Source organism: Pseudopodoces humilis, chromosome 3, assembly GCF_049639895.1.
Source record: "Pseudopodoces humilis isolate 2021_Gansu_Grassland_sample_001 chromosome 3, ASM4963989v1, whole genome shotgun sequence".
Classification (NCBI taxonomy): Eukaryota; Metazoa; Chordata; class Aves; order Passeriformes; family Paridae; genus Pseudopodoces; species Pseudopodoces humilis.
In genome coordinates this window covers 113,552,057-113,567,544 of record NC_142202.1, presented here as the reverse complement: position 1 = coordinate 113,567,544, position 15,488 = coordinate 113,552,057, and the positions used below count along the sequence as shown (strand labels likewise).

The following is a 15,488-nucleotide window of genomic DNA, read 5'->3' as shown; positions in this document are numbered from 1 at the left end:
CCCCCCTTGCTGCACTGGGTCCTCTCCACTGCACCCAGCTGTGGCACTGGGTCCCCCCCACTCACTCCAGGAGCTGCACCAGGACATTCCCCACTCAGCCCAGGAGGTGACACCATGGCCAGGGTCACCTCCACTCCCAGTCTGGCACCAGGAGCCACCCAAATCCCCTCCCAGCCCAGGTGTCCCCAGTCCCTGGCACTCAGCCCTTGCAACACACACTCACACAGCCCAGCTCTGGCTCCTGTCACTGGCTCTGGGTCAGCTTGGCCAGGGCAGGGCTTGGCAGAGTTTGGGCCCCTTCCCCTTTTGTCCCACATGTTTCCAGCTGAGCAGCTCCAGAGCACAGACCCTCACTGGGATCAAACTTCTCAGCCCTCCATGTGTGTGACAGGCCAGCCCTGCTTCCCAGCGCTGCCTCCCTTGGCACCTGCCACTGACACTGGTTTCCCTGGGTGTTGTGGTTTGGGGCTTCCTGCCCTCTCTGCTGTCCCTGCAGACAGTGAAGCTGCTCCTGGAGCAGAGGCCCTGAATGGATCAGAGCCCCTGAATGGAGCAGAGCCTCTCTGCCACACCCCAGCTCCCAGACCCTCACCCAGTGTTTTGCCAGGCAGCAGGGTCAGCACAAAAGAAACAGGCACCAACTTAAGGAAGAGGTGTCATTTACTATAATGCAAAACTGCCAAGAATCACAAAAGGATGGCAATCTCAGCAAGGCACATCATCATTACTACAAAAGATTGCATACAGTGAGATGACACACATTACATCTCCAGTTACCCCAAGACTTTACCATCCTCCAGCTCCACACATCAGCTGGGGAGCCCCTGTCACAGTGAAGGAACGGAGAGTCCCTCTCGGTAACTGGGAATTACTGTGGGGTGTCCACCTGCAGGCAACGAGGCTTGCAACTACACTGTGAGAGGGTCCTGTTCTTATATTGTTCAATAACCAAGCTAACATCACTTCTAGAGCAGGAACATCTCGTTTCTTTTTCCTCTTGGGTTCCTCCCAAAGCCTGGCCTGGGCTAAAGCAGGAACCAAGGGAGTTGTCTTTGATCCTACACCCCCAAACAAGGACAGATGTCAGATTTCATGGATCTTGTCCCATTTGTAAATATGGAGAGATAAATGCATGTTCCACTAATGAGCACATTCACAGATCATATTGTTAATGATGCTTCTTTAATGAGCAGATACATTTATCATATGGCTAATAATGCTTCCCTAATGAGTGGATACACATCGCTTTTGGTGGAAAGGTTCATCCACTGGGCAACTTTGGCTCAGGGCCTAACGTTCAGGCCTCAGGCAGGGCCCGTTGTTCAGGCCTTGGAAATTCACCCAGTGCCACCCCCTGTCCCCTGCCTGTCTCGAGTCACCCCCAGCTGTGTCTGTCCTGAACACAAAGGGGACACAGAGCAGGGAGGTCCAAATCAACTCCTTTATTAGCAGAGCCTGCAGGGCATGAGGCTGAAGCAGCCCTTCAGCCAGCTCTCCAGCAGGGCTTGGCCCTCGCATTGCCAGCGGGGCTGCAGCACCTGCACAGCAAAAGCCCCCATGCCTGCCTGGGCCAGAGCCAGCTGGTGCCACCTTCTCCAGAGCACGGCTCCAGTGCCACCAGCCTGCCTGGACAGCACCAGCACTGCCCCGGGCTGCTGTGGAAGGTGCTGGCAGGCAGGATTCTCCACATGGGGCATTCCCAAGGCTTTCCTCAGCAGTGAGGCCAAGGGCAGGAGCATCTCCTTGCAGGCCTGAGGGCTGCAGGGAAGGGCAGCAGCCCCAGGCACCTGAGCAGGAGCGGCTGCCCTGGACAGAGACACAGCACCTCCGAGACTGGGAGTGAAAGCACTGCCTGAGCCCCGGGGCCATCGTGTCCCTGCTTTCCTGAGCCCAGAGGCACAACAGCTCCTGCTGGGAGAATGGCCTCAGTTGATCCAGGAGGCTGCAGTGAGGGAGGGAAGGATGACACCCAAAAGCCAATCAGCCCAGCTTGCAGCCAGCGTGGAGCTGGCCTCAGGTCCTGCAGCTCTTTCTCCGAGCAGGACACCTCCTTGCTGCAGGAAAACTGCCTTGGGGGCACTGTCTCTTCTGTCTCACAGCACCTGAGCCAAGGGGTGCTCTGAGTGCTGCCTCTGCCCTTGCCCTGGCCCTCGGGCTCAGGCTTGGCCATGAGGCCGATCGCCACAAGGAGAGGCTTTGGTTTGGCTCTAGGACAAAGCAGAGGGAAATGTTTATGGCAAGAAGGCAAGAGGATTCTGGCTTTCTCATCAAGCAAGGGAGTTCCTGAGCAACAGCCACAGTAAAACGCCTTATTTCACAAAACTCAGGAGCAGTTGGACACCCTTGTCTTCATTGGGCTTGAGAGTGTCATCATTGTAACTGAATTTGTGGAGAGCCTGGTACAAAGTTCTCCAAAACTGCAAAGCCCTTGTGGTTCTTCCTTCCCATGGATGTGGCCTAACGCCTGTCCAGCTCGGACAATGCTTCCTGCTTGGTAATTCTCTGCCACCCCTCAGGGATTTCTCCTTTGCCCTGAAATTTACCATTGTGCAAATCTTCCAGCTGTGCCCTGAAATGACAAACAAACCATTTCCAGTACGCCTGCATGGATGAATCAGGAAGAATGTTCCAATTGGAAAAAGGAGGTCCAGCATCACGGTATGTCTTATAAGGGATCCATTCATTACCATCAACTCTGAATACGGAATCACTTGCAACAAGGCTGGAACAAATATCAATGACCAGCTCATCTGTCTCAAAATATCGGTCTCCCACCAAAGCTTCTGGGCGATGGAAGACTAGCTGATGTTCTCCATCATGTCCCTGCATGGTGTTTGTGCAGACAGCCCCACAAAATGGACACTGCTCCCAGCACCCTGAAAACTGCTCTACCAGGATGGTGTGAGGCTGTGTTGCCAATGAGCTCATATCAGCACCAGCAAATTCTTTCCTGAGCCTGTCCCTCAGGTCATCCAGAGCTTCTGCCATGGCACTGCTCAGGAACTCAGTGTCTGTGACCTCTTGGTGCTCGATGCCCTTCAGGTCACTTCTGGGCAAGTTGATCACTTCTGTCAGTTCCCTGCAAAATTCATCCAGCCAAAGAGAGACTTTGTCTTCTCTGTCTTTTCTGTCTTTGACAATTTGGGTTGATAAAGAAACAGCAGACAGGATGTTTCCATAGAGAAGATTAAGCAAGCAATCTAAAAAGTTCTCCAGTCTCTTACCATTACCTAAACAGTAACTCTTAACTTGTGTTTCAATGTATTTCTGGAAAAATTCTTTTGGGAAAAAAATATACTGCATGAAATACTCAAAATTTTCTTGTTCTGCCAGGTATCTCAGGATGCAAACTTCCAGATTGGCTCTGTTGCCCCTGAAATCTGGGAATTTGCCCTGCATGTCCTCAGCGATGGCTTTAGACGTCCTCTCATAGACCGCCCGGCGAAGAGCCGCTTCAATCTTCTCACAAAGGAAAACAGCAAAAGTTGTGATTGATGTGGCTCCTTGGCAGGACATCTGGAAACATTGGAAGAACTCTTCTCTCTTGCTGCTCAGGTACACAACTGGGTCATTTGCCTTTTGGAATGCTTCATGCATGGCTTTAAACCTTTCCGCTGCCATTTTGCACAGATACAGAGACAAAGCTATGGTGTACTCTCTGTTAAAAGTACATTTGGCATGGCTGGGGACGGAGTTCACACCGTTGTGTACTTCATTGAGTATTTCATGGATAAAATTTCGACTGTAATCCCGTTTCTCCTGTTCCTTCTTATCAATGTTTGCCTTCACACACGCTATGATGTTGTCTGTGATGTGCTGCAAGGTGATCACATCAGCATAAGAAATGCTCTTAGTGAAGACACCAAAATATTTTTTTTTCATTACATGTTTCTCTAAGTCGAAAGAAAATCCACTGCCTTTGGGAAATGACCTGATCCGTGCATGGAAACCTGGCTCCTTAAAGTGCTCCAGAAGGACTTCTTCGATATCTGCATCGATATTCACCTGTTCCAGAGGACGAGCAGCACTGGAGACTTCGGCAATCCACTTATTCCAGACAAGAGTAAAATTATCCCTCAGTTCTCTCTCACTGAGACTCTTCCCTTTCAGAGTCACAGCCAGCTCCCTACTCCTTCTCAGGAGCTCATCTTCATATTCCAACTTCCTTGCATCCAGTTTCCTCTGCTCCTTCTGTAGCTCTATAAGACTCTCACATTTCTTCCTCGTTTCATGGAGAAGAGTCTCTTTTAGTTCTTTCAGCTTCAGCTCTGTGCCTGATTTCCACTGGACCAGTGTCTCATGGTCTTTGTCTTCCCTGAAATACTTCTCCACTTCTTTCTCAATGCCATCACTTGTCTTTTGCACCAGCCCTTCAAGGTGTTTTCTGGTGACATTCTGCAAGTCCCCATTCCGAATTCGGTTGTCCAGTCTCATCTGTACGTCTAAGATGTGACTCCTCAGCTTCCAGGTCCACCGACTAAAGGCACTTTCCAGTTTCCGGTACACAGCAATCTCCAGGGAATTCTTGAAGCTGAAAACAAAGTTTTCATTCAGCAAAGCATTCCAGAGGTCACCAATACGATCTTTCAGGCTCGAGAGCCTCAAAATGCTGCGCTGCGACTGCTTCTTGGCAGCCTGGAGGATTTTGCTCTTTAGTTGCTGGACGTTCTGGCTGTAGGTGGGGTTGGGTGGTGCCATTGGGGGGTTTCCTTCCCACAGGTGAGCAAAGTAGTGAATGTGGGTGTTGACATCAAAGCCAATGACATCGCTGAAGGAGGAGATGTCACAGAATTCCTGCTGAGCAGCTATCACGGTCATTTCATCCAGCTTTTCTTGCAAACGCCTTTGTCCTTCCATGTTCTGCTCCTTGGCAGTTGCTTCTCCCACATTTTGGTGGACAAAGAGGCAGCTGGGGGAAAGATTGACTTTCTTCATCCTCAGGAAAGCCTGCACAGCGATCTGGAGAACATCTTGCATTTCTGACGGGTTCTCTCCAAACACATTGATCACAGTCATATTACCAACACCAATGACAAAGGTGGCCAGCTCATTGTCATGGTTCAGAGACTGTTTATTGGCTATCTCAGTGGCACGGAGTCCCTCTGTGTCAACCACCAGCACAAAATCAAAGCCCAAGTCTTGCTGCAGCTCCTCGCCCACTGGGATGAGCTGCATGAAGGCTCCGCGGGTGCATCTCCCCGCGCTGACGCTGAACTGCAGACCAAACATGGCATTCAGCAGGGTGGACTTGCCTGTGCTCTGGATGCCCAGCACGGAGAGCACAAACACTCGTTTGTCCCCCAGCCTCCCCATTAAGCTGTCAAAGATGGCTCCCACCCAGCGCAAGGGCAGGTAAGAAGCGTCCCCATCCATCAGCTCCACAGGATAACCCAAAACCATCAGCTCTGCTGCAATTTCTGGCAGTTTAGCATAAAGCTCATCCTTGGGGTTCATTAACTGCAGAGCTTCATAAATCTGCCCTACCTCTCTCAGAAGGTGCTCCAGGCCGATGGATGAATTGTTGATTTCATCAGAGATGGAATCCAGCTGATTCAGCAACTGGTTTTTCTTTCCTGTCGAGATTTCAGTCCATAACTCATGATAGTCTCTTCTCAGTTTTTCAAGGCGACCACAGGACAGCTCATCCATGGAGACCTTCATCCACTGCAGGAAATACTTCTTGGTATCTGCTGGCTGGCCCTTGAGGAAGCCAAGGAATGATTCCATCAGTGGGTTGAGGGGGAAAGCTTGCTCAAGTTGCTTTCTTCTTAGTGCTTTCTTCTCATTTTCAATTTGGCTGCGATGATGCTCAATGCTCTTGTTCCCCTTCTCCTGCAAGCGAGTGAGTTCTTTGTCCTTTTTGCACCACTGGTACCACAGTTTTCCTTGAAGCGGCAGCAGCTGGGATTTGATCTCAGACAGCTTCTCTTTCTTCAGAAGCTCCACCAGCTCCTTTGCCTTTGCTTTGGCTGCCACACACCCGGGTTGATCTGCATCCACTATGAATCCGTGCTGGCGAGCTTTGTCTGCACAGGCGTCCAGGCTGAAACATGGATTAGACCCTTCCAGGAGATTCCCAATTGTTTTGCTCAGCTGGATCACCAGTTCTGCTTCGTTTCTGTTCCTGATCCCAATTTTTATTTTTGTACTTGATCGCCCAGGTGCAACGTTCTCTTTTTCCGTGAGAAGACAAACCAAAGGCCTTTGTGACTGCCACAGGTCCTGCAGAAGCTTTTTCCCCCTGCTGTCCATGTGCTCCGAATCGGACACCAGAGCCACGTTGACAGCAGATATCTCCTGCAGGAACTGCAGCTGTGCTTTGTGATCCCTGGCATCTCCATGCAGGTTGCAGAAAGCCACGCAGCGCTCAAAGGTGTCATCGGGGCTTCCACGGGGGCAGTACCAGGCAATCTCCACCACCCCTTCCATCAGCAAACGCTCCCTGGTGCTGCCTCTGCAGTGGCGGTGGAAGAAAGTGTTGTGTTTGCGTTCGCTCAGCAGAGCGTTCAGGAGCTGAGACTTGGAAGAGGAGGCCGAGCTGCCAATGCGGATGAAGGACACGATAGGTGTCTGTGTCTGAAAGATGAGTTTGTTGTTGTAACTCTTTGTTTGGGCCTGCTTTCCTGACTTCTCAACCTCTTTCCAGCTCCTTTGGATTTGGCTGAGGGCATAGAGCGGGAACTCGATGCGTGAAGTGCACGGGTTGGGCACCAGCAGAGGCAGTGCCAGTTGGCAGAAGGCCAGCTTGGTTGCAAGGGTTTGTCTCAGGAAGTCATCAGCGCAGTGGAAAATGGCCATCTGCAGGTCCATGGGGTGCACATAGCTGTCCCTGCTCACACATTCAGGGGCTGCTTCCTCCAAATCATCAAGAAAGTTATCAAAGCAGTCTGACAGTTCATCCTCTTCCTTTGTAGATACTGGCACAGGTGCAAGGCCTGGGATGCTCTCATCCCAGCAAGTCAGGTACCTCACCTGGTAATCCACGGTTAACAGCTTTTGCAGGAAGTAACCGGGCAGTTCCGTGTCCTGGCTGGGCTGGCTGTCCTGCAGACATGTCCTGCAGATGGTGTGGAAATCTCCCATCCCCATTCTTCTTGGATAGTGACTTTCAAGTCCAAGGCGCTTGAGCAGCTGGAGGAACTCCTGGTTTGTGATGGCTTCATTTGCTTCGGATTGGCTGCTGTTGGAGATGGATTGAGACTGCCTAGGGAGTTCAGATGTTGGAAAAGTGCCTTTCAGGTCTCTGATTATGTTCTGCATCCTCTCTTCATCCCCGTTGCCATCCAAGCACCCACTGATCAAGGAATGCAAGTCCTCTTCCAGCCTCTCCCAGTCTTCACCTCCACTGTGCTTTTGGAGCAGATTCTTTATCCGTGTGGACCACAAGCCTTTCATGTGATCTTCCATGAAAATTAAACGCTCCCTCTTCTGCTCAGGGGACAGACCTTGACTTTCTGGTGTCACAGTCAGACCCTTCAGCAGAAGAGAGGCCTCAGCTCTATCGGCATCTTGCTCCTTCAGGTTCACGTACTCCTCATGTGCCACTTCCATTTCCTTGGCCATGTACTCAATTTCTGGGTGTCCAAGGAGGTGCTGAAAAGTGCTGCTTTCCACCTGGTAACCTGTGCTGCTCACAATCAAGAGCACCAACAGTTCCACGTCCTTCTGAGCCTTTTCCTGGAGACACTGGAGTAAGGAATAAATGGCAAGGCTGCTGGTCTGGGTCGCTTCTCGCTTTGCTTCATGAATGGCGGAAGCAGAGCTTCCTGGTGCGTAGGAGACAGCATGGATGTGCTCCTTCATTTGCTGCAGTGTTTTGATGAGGTCTTCAAGCTCAGAGACTTTGGGAGATTTGGGAAGTGGGTGCTCAGTCTGGAAGATCCATTGCATAATGAAGGAAGCCTCAGGGAAGTCCTTGACAGAGTAGATATGTGGAGTCAGGAGGCTTTTCAATATTACCTTGATAAATCTGGTGTTTTCTGGAGGTGACTCCTGGCAACTCTGCACGGTGTTCACCAGGAAGTCCTGCAGGGCTTTGTCTGACAGGCACACGTTGATCCACACACTGGGGTTCCTGGTTTTTGCATTCAGATCATCTTTTAGCTCCATCAGCATGAGCAGCTTCCTTTCATCCGCCGGCACCTCCCAGGCTTTCAGAGTCCTCATGAAATCTCTGGCCTCTTGCACTGCACTGCCCAGTTCCTCTCCAAAAATGCTGCCGACACTCAGATTTGTCAGTGCTTTGTACGCAGCCCTGAGGGCTCTGCTCATCTGACCCACGGACTTAAAATCCCTGCTGTGATTGTACAGGATGACATCCCACACTGGGATCAGCTCAAACCCACGGTCAATAACGCACCACGTTGTGTTATCAGACACGAGCCCCGTTCTCCACTGAGGAAGAGAAGCGGTGTCTGGTGGGCCCCCTGTGTTGACCACGTAGAGCTGAATCGCTGTATGGGAACCCTCTCCGGCTCTTCCCAGGACAGAAGCTTTTGAGCTGGATTTAGAAACATCCAGGGCCCCCGCAGCACTTGCCAGGAAGCCACCCCAGCTGGCCCTGACAAAGCTGTTCAGAGCTTCAGACGTTTGTCGCTTCATCTCTTCCCTCTGCTCCTCTCGGAATCCCTCAGTAGACGCCTTCCACCAGAATATCCCCCCAAAGTGGAGGGGACCCTGGTTTACGTGGGACCCAAACCTGCTGAAGAACCTCTCACACATATTTAGCAGGAGGGTCTTGTCATCCTGAGTGGAGCTCAAGAGCGGCTCCATGTCTTGCAGCTCCCGCAGAGCCACATCCGAGAGGCAAAGCTGATGCCTTTGGAAGTAGCAGGAGGCCAGAGGGAGGTACTGGTACCTGGTGCTGCAAAAGTAGCTCTGCTCAGAGCGGGACTGGTGGGTGTCCTGTGACCGCGAGGAGCTGCTGCCATCTACACCCACTCCCAGATTAATTCCCCAGAACTTGCATTTGGCAGAAACACTCATGCTGAACCCCAGCTGCTCCATGGACTTGGTGAAAGAGGATTCTGCTGCAGAGGAGGAGAAGTCCTTCCTCTCAAGCACCGATCCTTGCTCTGGACCGGCGAACTGGAATCCCTCAGGAACCCTGAGGAGCTGATCTCGCTTTGCCAGCGCATCTCCAGGTCTGCTGGTTCTGTAGATGCCCTGCAGGGCCAGTCCCCCTGACGCCCGCCTCAGCACCTCCGCGTCAGGGATGTTCTCTCTCCTGCCTGCTGGCAGCTCCTGCTGCTCCAGCTGCTTCTGGATGCTCTCCAGCATATCCGCCAAGGGTTCTTTTGGTGCTGGCCAGAACTCTTTGGGAATCTCCATGGCTTGCCACACAGTCTCTGCTTTCTCCCTCAGAGCATCCTGGCTGTGGGTGCGACTGTTGAGCATTTCTGTCAGATCATTCAGGGCTTCTTTGGCCAATTCTTGTTTCTCCTTTCTCTTCTCCAAGTGCTCCTTCTGCACATCTTTACTGGTTGCTTTGTCGTCTCTTATTTTCAGGAGTTTCTGGAGTGCCTTTTTCTCCCAGGGGTGCCTTACCTCACACTCCAGCTTGAGGTAGTCTTCGTACTCCAGATGTTGCAGGGCTTCTCTGCACTCAATTCCCAGGATCTGCGACGCTTTGGGCAGCCAGTATCCAGCATCCAGCCCTTCATCCTGGAATGCCTTTGCCAGGAGCTGTGCCTTTGTATCCCCCTCCTGTGTGCCCTCCTGCGAAGCCATGGCTGTGGAGGAAGAAAAGAGACTTGCCCTAAGGTGCAGGCAGAGGCCCCAGCCTCTGGCAGAGGCTCTGCAGCAGCTGTGGCCCTGGGGATTGCTCCCACCCGGCTGCTGGAGCCAGGCCTGGGATGGCAGAAGAGCCAGGGTCCCCTTCCCAGCACACTGGATGTGCCTGTGGCTTTCCTGTGTGCAGGATCAACCCTGAAGCTCAGTCTTTATCCCAGACACAAGGCAGACAGACAGACAGAGACACAAACACAGAGAGACACACACACTGATACATGAATCACACAGACAGAGACATATAGACACAGACAGAGAGACATAAACACAGATGTACACTCAGACACACACACATACAGACACACTCAGCCACACAACCTGCCGTGGAAAAGCTGCTGCCTTCACCATTGCCCACATCCTCCCAGCAGAACCCCTCACGACACAAGAGCAGACAGCGAGGAGCACTCCTGGCTCCCTCGAGCACTGGCACAGCCCCTCTGCCCATCCAACACCCCTGCCTGCATCCTGCACCCTCTGCCCAGTCCCACGGCTGCCCTGCTCGCTGTCTGGCCCAGCCTGCTGCTCCCAGCACCCGGAGGCAGTGCTCACACACTCCCCCCAGGGCACCCCACACTCCCCAGACACATCCCCCCACGCCAGGCACGGCCACACGGGCTCTGAGCTGTGCTCCTGCTCCAGCTGCCAGCGCAGCCCCTCCTCGCGCCACTCACGCCTCTTCACAGGAGCTGCTTCCCTGCACAGTCAGGACCCACCACCCCAGATCAGGGGGAAAATCCACCTTGTCCCTGCCCACAGCTGTGCCTGGGGTATCCTGGTGGCCCTTCAGGAGAGACTGGAGATTTTGGGAGCCAACTCGGACAGGTGCCCTCCGCGATCTCTTGCTCGTTACCACAGCGGGTCTTGTCAGCCCAGCGCCCATTGGTGGCCATCTCACCCACGGCCACCACATGGCCACTGAACTTAAAATCTCTGGTGACAGGAGAAAAAGTGTCAGCAAACTTCAGCCCTGGCCTTGAGGGGAGCAGGCTTCAGGCTGCTCAGGGGTGAATTACAGAGGGCCCCTGGGAAACGGCTCTGGAAGGTGCTGGGGTCCTGTCCTGGGGATGGCTCTTACCCAGAGCCAGTTCAGTTTGGGTTTGTGTCTGGAGCTGTCACTGTAGCCCCCTGACTCAGGAATATGACGAAGTGTGAAGGGTGGCCCAGGACTCTGGGTGGGGCTGGGGCCAGGGGCTGCTCTTCCTTCCAGCAGGGGTGATCAACACAGGGGCCATGCGGCACAGTGGGTCTGTCCTGAGCTCCTGTTCCCCGATGGTTTTTTCCTTCTTTTCCCCTCTTGGTTTTTTCTTGCTTCAGCACCATGACCAGGGCTTGCCAGCTTGCTTCTCTGCTCCTCTGCTGCTTGGGAGCCCAGAGCCGCTGCGAGCTGGGAGCACCCCCAGCCCCAGCAGGCCCGGCCTCAGGCCCGGCCATGGCCGGTGAGGCGCGCAAAGGAGCGATCCCCCGGCCAGCCCCCGCTGCTCCGGCTGTTCTGCTACCCTTGGATTCGCCGGCCCGGGCCTGCAGCGGCACTGAGAGCGGCTGCTCCCCGCGGGCTGTGCAGGGGAAGCCAACTCTCCTCTCCGCGGCGCCCCAGCCGCCATTGGCAGCGGAGAGGCGGCCGAGCCCGCGCCACAGCGCCCCCTGCAGCCGCGGGGGAATCATCGCACCCGCCCGGCCCGGCCGGGAGCCACCAGCGCCCCTCAGCATTCACCCATGGGGGAGCTCAAGGACAGCCTGGTAATCTGAGCTTTTTGGATTTCACTAAAGCTTTCGACCTTGCTTCTCCCAGGACCCTGGTGTGTCCCTTCCAACTCAGGCCATTCCATTATTCCATGATTCTCACACTAACTGACCTGACCCTTTCACTGGACACCTGCCTTTCAGCCTTTCAGCCTTTGGGGTTTTTGACACTGTCACACAATCCTGAAAACTCTCCCAGTCTCAGTTCACTTGGATTCTGGAGAGATTTATTCACTGCAAAAAAATTCTTCTGATCATTCATCTTCGGTCCCACCAAGGCCACAACTCCCTTACCAGCACAGTTATCAATCTCAGGGGCTTGGACTCAGGGGTAGATCCAAGGGCCCCTGCAGCCTTCCAGAGCCTTCAGGGGCAGCTTTCCCTGGGGAATTCCTGCCAATTTGGGCAATCTGTGCAAGGCCTGTGGGCTCTGATTCCCCTCACCCACCTCACAGCAGATGCTCCCCTTGCTCCCAGCCTTGGCTTCCCAGCAGACACCGGCAGCCGAGGGCCCCAGCTCAGGGGACACAGCACAGCACAGCGGCAGGCCTGGGGCACACGGTGGGGTGTGGAGAAGGTGATGGGAACCCCTGGAGAACTCAGCAGGAATCAGGAAGGAAAGGCCTGAAATCCTAGAGGAGAAGAGCAGACAGTCAGGAGAAGGCAAGCCATGAGCACACAGGATTCATTCCAGGGAGCCCTGGGGGCCAACCCTTCTCCTCCACTGGACACTGCCCAGGCAGCAAAGACTCCTCAGGGCTCTTCTGGGGAGGTGAGCAGAGCAGGCTTTCACCTGGGACCTACATCCACCAGAAGGAAGCTGGAGCAAAGCCCCTGAAGCTCAACAAGGCCAAGTGCAGGTGCTACCCCTGGGTGCAGGCAATTCCAGGCACAGACACGAGCTGGGAAGAGAATGGATTGAGAGCAGCCCTGAGGAGAAGGACTGGTGGGCGCTGCTGGGTGAGAGGCTGTCCAGGGAACATCTGTGCTCTCAGGCAGCACACAAGCTGTGGAGGGGACAGAGCCAGGGGAACAGCACTGACAGTGGGGCAGCACGGGCCCCATCCCACCACTGCCCACATCACACAGCTGCTGCTGGGGGGAAGCTCAGGACCCCAAATAGGGGGGAGAAGCAGTGCTGGGCTTGGGTCCCAGCAAGCTCTGAGCCTCCAGCAGCAGCTCGTGCACTCCCACCAGCAGGATGGGGACACGATGGGGAAGGCAGAAGCAGGAAAAGCCTCTGGCTCAAGATAAGGGCAGTTCAGCAGCAGAGGAAAGCTTGGCCTGCAGGCAAAGCACAGGAGAAATTTTAGACACCAATTGTTTGCTTTGGGCACATGTCCAGCTGCTCCCTGGGCATCAGAGCCTCAGTGCAGGACAGTTGCTCAGGAAGGGAGCTGATGCCTCAGGGTCACTGCTGCAGCTCGTCCACTTTGGCCACTTGTCCCAGCCCTGTCCCCTCCCAAATTCTCTCCCACCAGAGCGCTGCCAGCGCTGGTTCAGTCTCAGGAGCCAGAGGCCGCCCTGGACAACAATAACTCCAGCCCTGAAGCCGCCCCCAGGCACCCGTGGCAGTCCCTGCACGGTTTCCCATTGCTGAAGGAATAGGAAAAAGGCCCATGCGACTGTGTCCGTGCCCACAGAGAGGCACTGAGCACATTCAGGACATAACTCGGGATCGAGCTCCTCCTTGGAAGCAAAGGAGGGAAGCAGCAAGGCTGGCAGCAGGAGCGGCCATGGGAATGCGTGCAGCCGTTCCACAGCACAGCCCCCGAGAGTGTTTTCCCCAGCCGTGTCCCAGGGAAAGAAAGGGGCTCTGGGAACAGCGCTCCCTTGCTGGGGCTGGCCCAGAGCCCAGAGCGCTCTGCGCGGTGACGCTCCGACTGGAGGAGAGGAGAATGCCACCCGCCCTGCATGGGGAGCAAAAGGAAGAACTGAGCCCCTGCGCTTGGGGACAGGGCAGGAGGAGCCGTGCCTGCCGCTCATCCCCACGGAGCTGCCCAGCGGCCGAAGGAGCGGCTCGGGGCCAGCACTGCCCCCGGCATCAGTGCCACGGCTCCTGCCATCCGGGGGGCACAGCAGCCATCCGGCCCCACCTCTGAGCCCGGCCCCCTCCCAGCTCAGCCCCGCAGCGCACACGGCTCCCCCGAGCCCCCCAAAGCGGCTGCAGCAGCGGCGGCTTCCTCCAGCCCCCGGAGGAGCAGACACCGCCCGCCCGCTGCCCTCCCAGCGCTCTTCCCCTGCCCTGCCATCTCCCCGGCCGTGCCAAAACACCGCAACAGGAGCCACGAGAGCAACAAGATCCCGCTCCCCGCTGCTCCCGGCCGCACAGCTCCTCCCCAGGGCCCTACCTTCTCTCCTTCTCCCTCCGAGCCCCGCAGCTCCCGGGATGCCAGAAGCCGATCCCAGCCCCTCTTTAAGCAGCCCCGGCTCTCCCATGGGTGCGGCTTCCTCTTCCAGAGGCAGTGGGGCAATTCCAGGAAATCAGGCTTCTGACAAAACCGAGTGTGAAAGCAAAACCACTCTTTTGGACTTTAGTTATTTGAGTTAGAGCCCGATTTCCTCACCAGCCGTGATTTGAGCTGCATCTCAGAGAACTCTCAGGTCTTTGCACAGACCTTTTAACTGCTGTGCTGGTACCTGGAGGGCAGGTGAGGCTCTCAGCCCTTCCTGGGGCTGGTGTTCCATCAGGAAAAGGAGCAGGGGGAGCACAGCACCACTCTCAGGGATGAATTTATGCAGAAATTCATCCTCCATAACTTTCTCTCCTGTTACATCATCTATCAGTTTGCTTCAGCAGTGATAAAAGTGCAGTGATTGTGGTGGTGCGTTCCCCCACTTCCCTCCTTTCCAGGCTGTAGTGTGAGCTCAGAAAATGCCTCGTAGGCCCTGAAAACAGCACCTGGGCTCAGCTCTTCCTGAGCTTGTCAGAAACACTGTCTGCTCCCAGGGGCTGCTAACAAGCTCCTGCTTTTCTTATGACCAGCCTTGGGAAATATTCCTCTGGCCTGAATGGCAAAGCATCCCTGTTCTCACACTTTCAGAGAAAATGCCGACCTAGACTCTGGCCAGGCTGAAACACTGTCATGCCTGAAGCCCGTTCTCTTGCAGTCCAAAATGAGACCCTTCTGAGCTGTCCCAAAACCACAGTGGGCTGTGACCAGCCCGCTCCCAGCCCCACAGCTGAACCCCATGGCCCCACCTTCTCCCTCCATGCCCCACAGCTCCCGGGCTGGGAGAAGTCCAGCACAGCCCCCCCAGCCCCGGCTCTTTTGGAGGGAGCTGCTTCCTCTTTTGGGGGGGGCCAGTGGGGCAGCAGCTACTGCTTTCCTGTAGGTCCTGTTTTCCTGCAGCAGTGTGAAAGTGAAGCTGCTGCTGCCTGGTTTGGGCTGAAAAAGTTTTTGGGTGAGAGGTGGAACCTGAGGATGCTTGAGGTCTTTTCCAACCTTAATGATTCTATGCTTGCATGAAAGGCAGCAGGAGCTGGGCAGAGCCTGGGGCTCCTGCCTGGAAACACCAGCCCTGCTCCCCTTAGCCTGGATCATGGAATCCTAGAAATGGACATCCTGTGCCAAGGCCTGCCCACCCTCCTAGGGAACAATTCCTTCCCAATATCCCATCCAGCCCTGCCCTCAGGCTGTGGGAAGCCTTTCCCTGTGTCCTGTCCCTGCAGCCCTTGTTCCCAGTCCCTCTCCAGCTCTCCTGGAACCCCTTCAGGCCCTGGAAGGGGCTCTCAGGTTTCCTTGGGTCCTCCAGGTGAACACCCCCAGCTCTGAGGAGAGGAGGGATGGGAGGAGATGCCTGTTGGTGCCATCACATCAGCTCTGTGCTCTGAACAACCCAGGGACCCCAGAGACAACCTCCAGAGCCCTCAGCCCCTCAGCTTGTGCAGGCTGGGGAGATTCCCTGGGCTGGAGCAAGGCCAGAAGAAGGAAGATGGGAAACAGGGACCCTCAGCA

At 55.0% G+C, this 15,488-nt stretch overlaps 1 protein-coding gene across 3 annotated transcripts; it reads right to left on the bottom strand.

Annotated features, from left to right (window-relative positions):
• Positions 1–642: 642 nt before the first annotated feature.
• LOC102113599 (interferon-induced very large GTPase 1-like) lies at positions 643–13,976 on the bottom strand. Of its 3 annotated transcripts, XM_088052980.1 has the most exons (3): positions 13,881–13,976; positions 11,978–12,161; positions 643–9,731 (listed from the first exon to the last, which is right to left on the bottom strand). In XM_088052980.1, exon 3 carries the CDS (start codon positions 9,727–9,729, stop codon positions 2,458–2,460), a length of 7,272 nt encoding a protein of 2,423 aa, XP_087909106.1. In that variant the 5' UTR covers positions 9,730–9,731; positions 11,978–12,161; positions 13,881–13,976; the 3' UTR covers positions 643–2,457. The 3 variants fall into 3 exon arrangements, with proteins under 3 accessions (XP_087909106.1, XP_087909107.1, XP_005533088.2); XM_088052981.1 differs by lacking the exon at positions 11,978–12,161 and having other exon boundaries at positions 13,881–13,954; XM_005533031.3 differs by lacking the exons at positions 11,978–12,161; positions 13,881–13,976 and adding an exon at positions 10,529–11,393.
• Between the last annotated feature and the right edge of the window lie 1,512 nt (positions 13,977–15,488).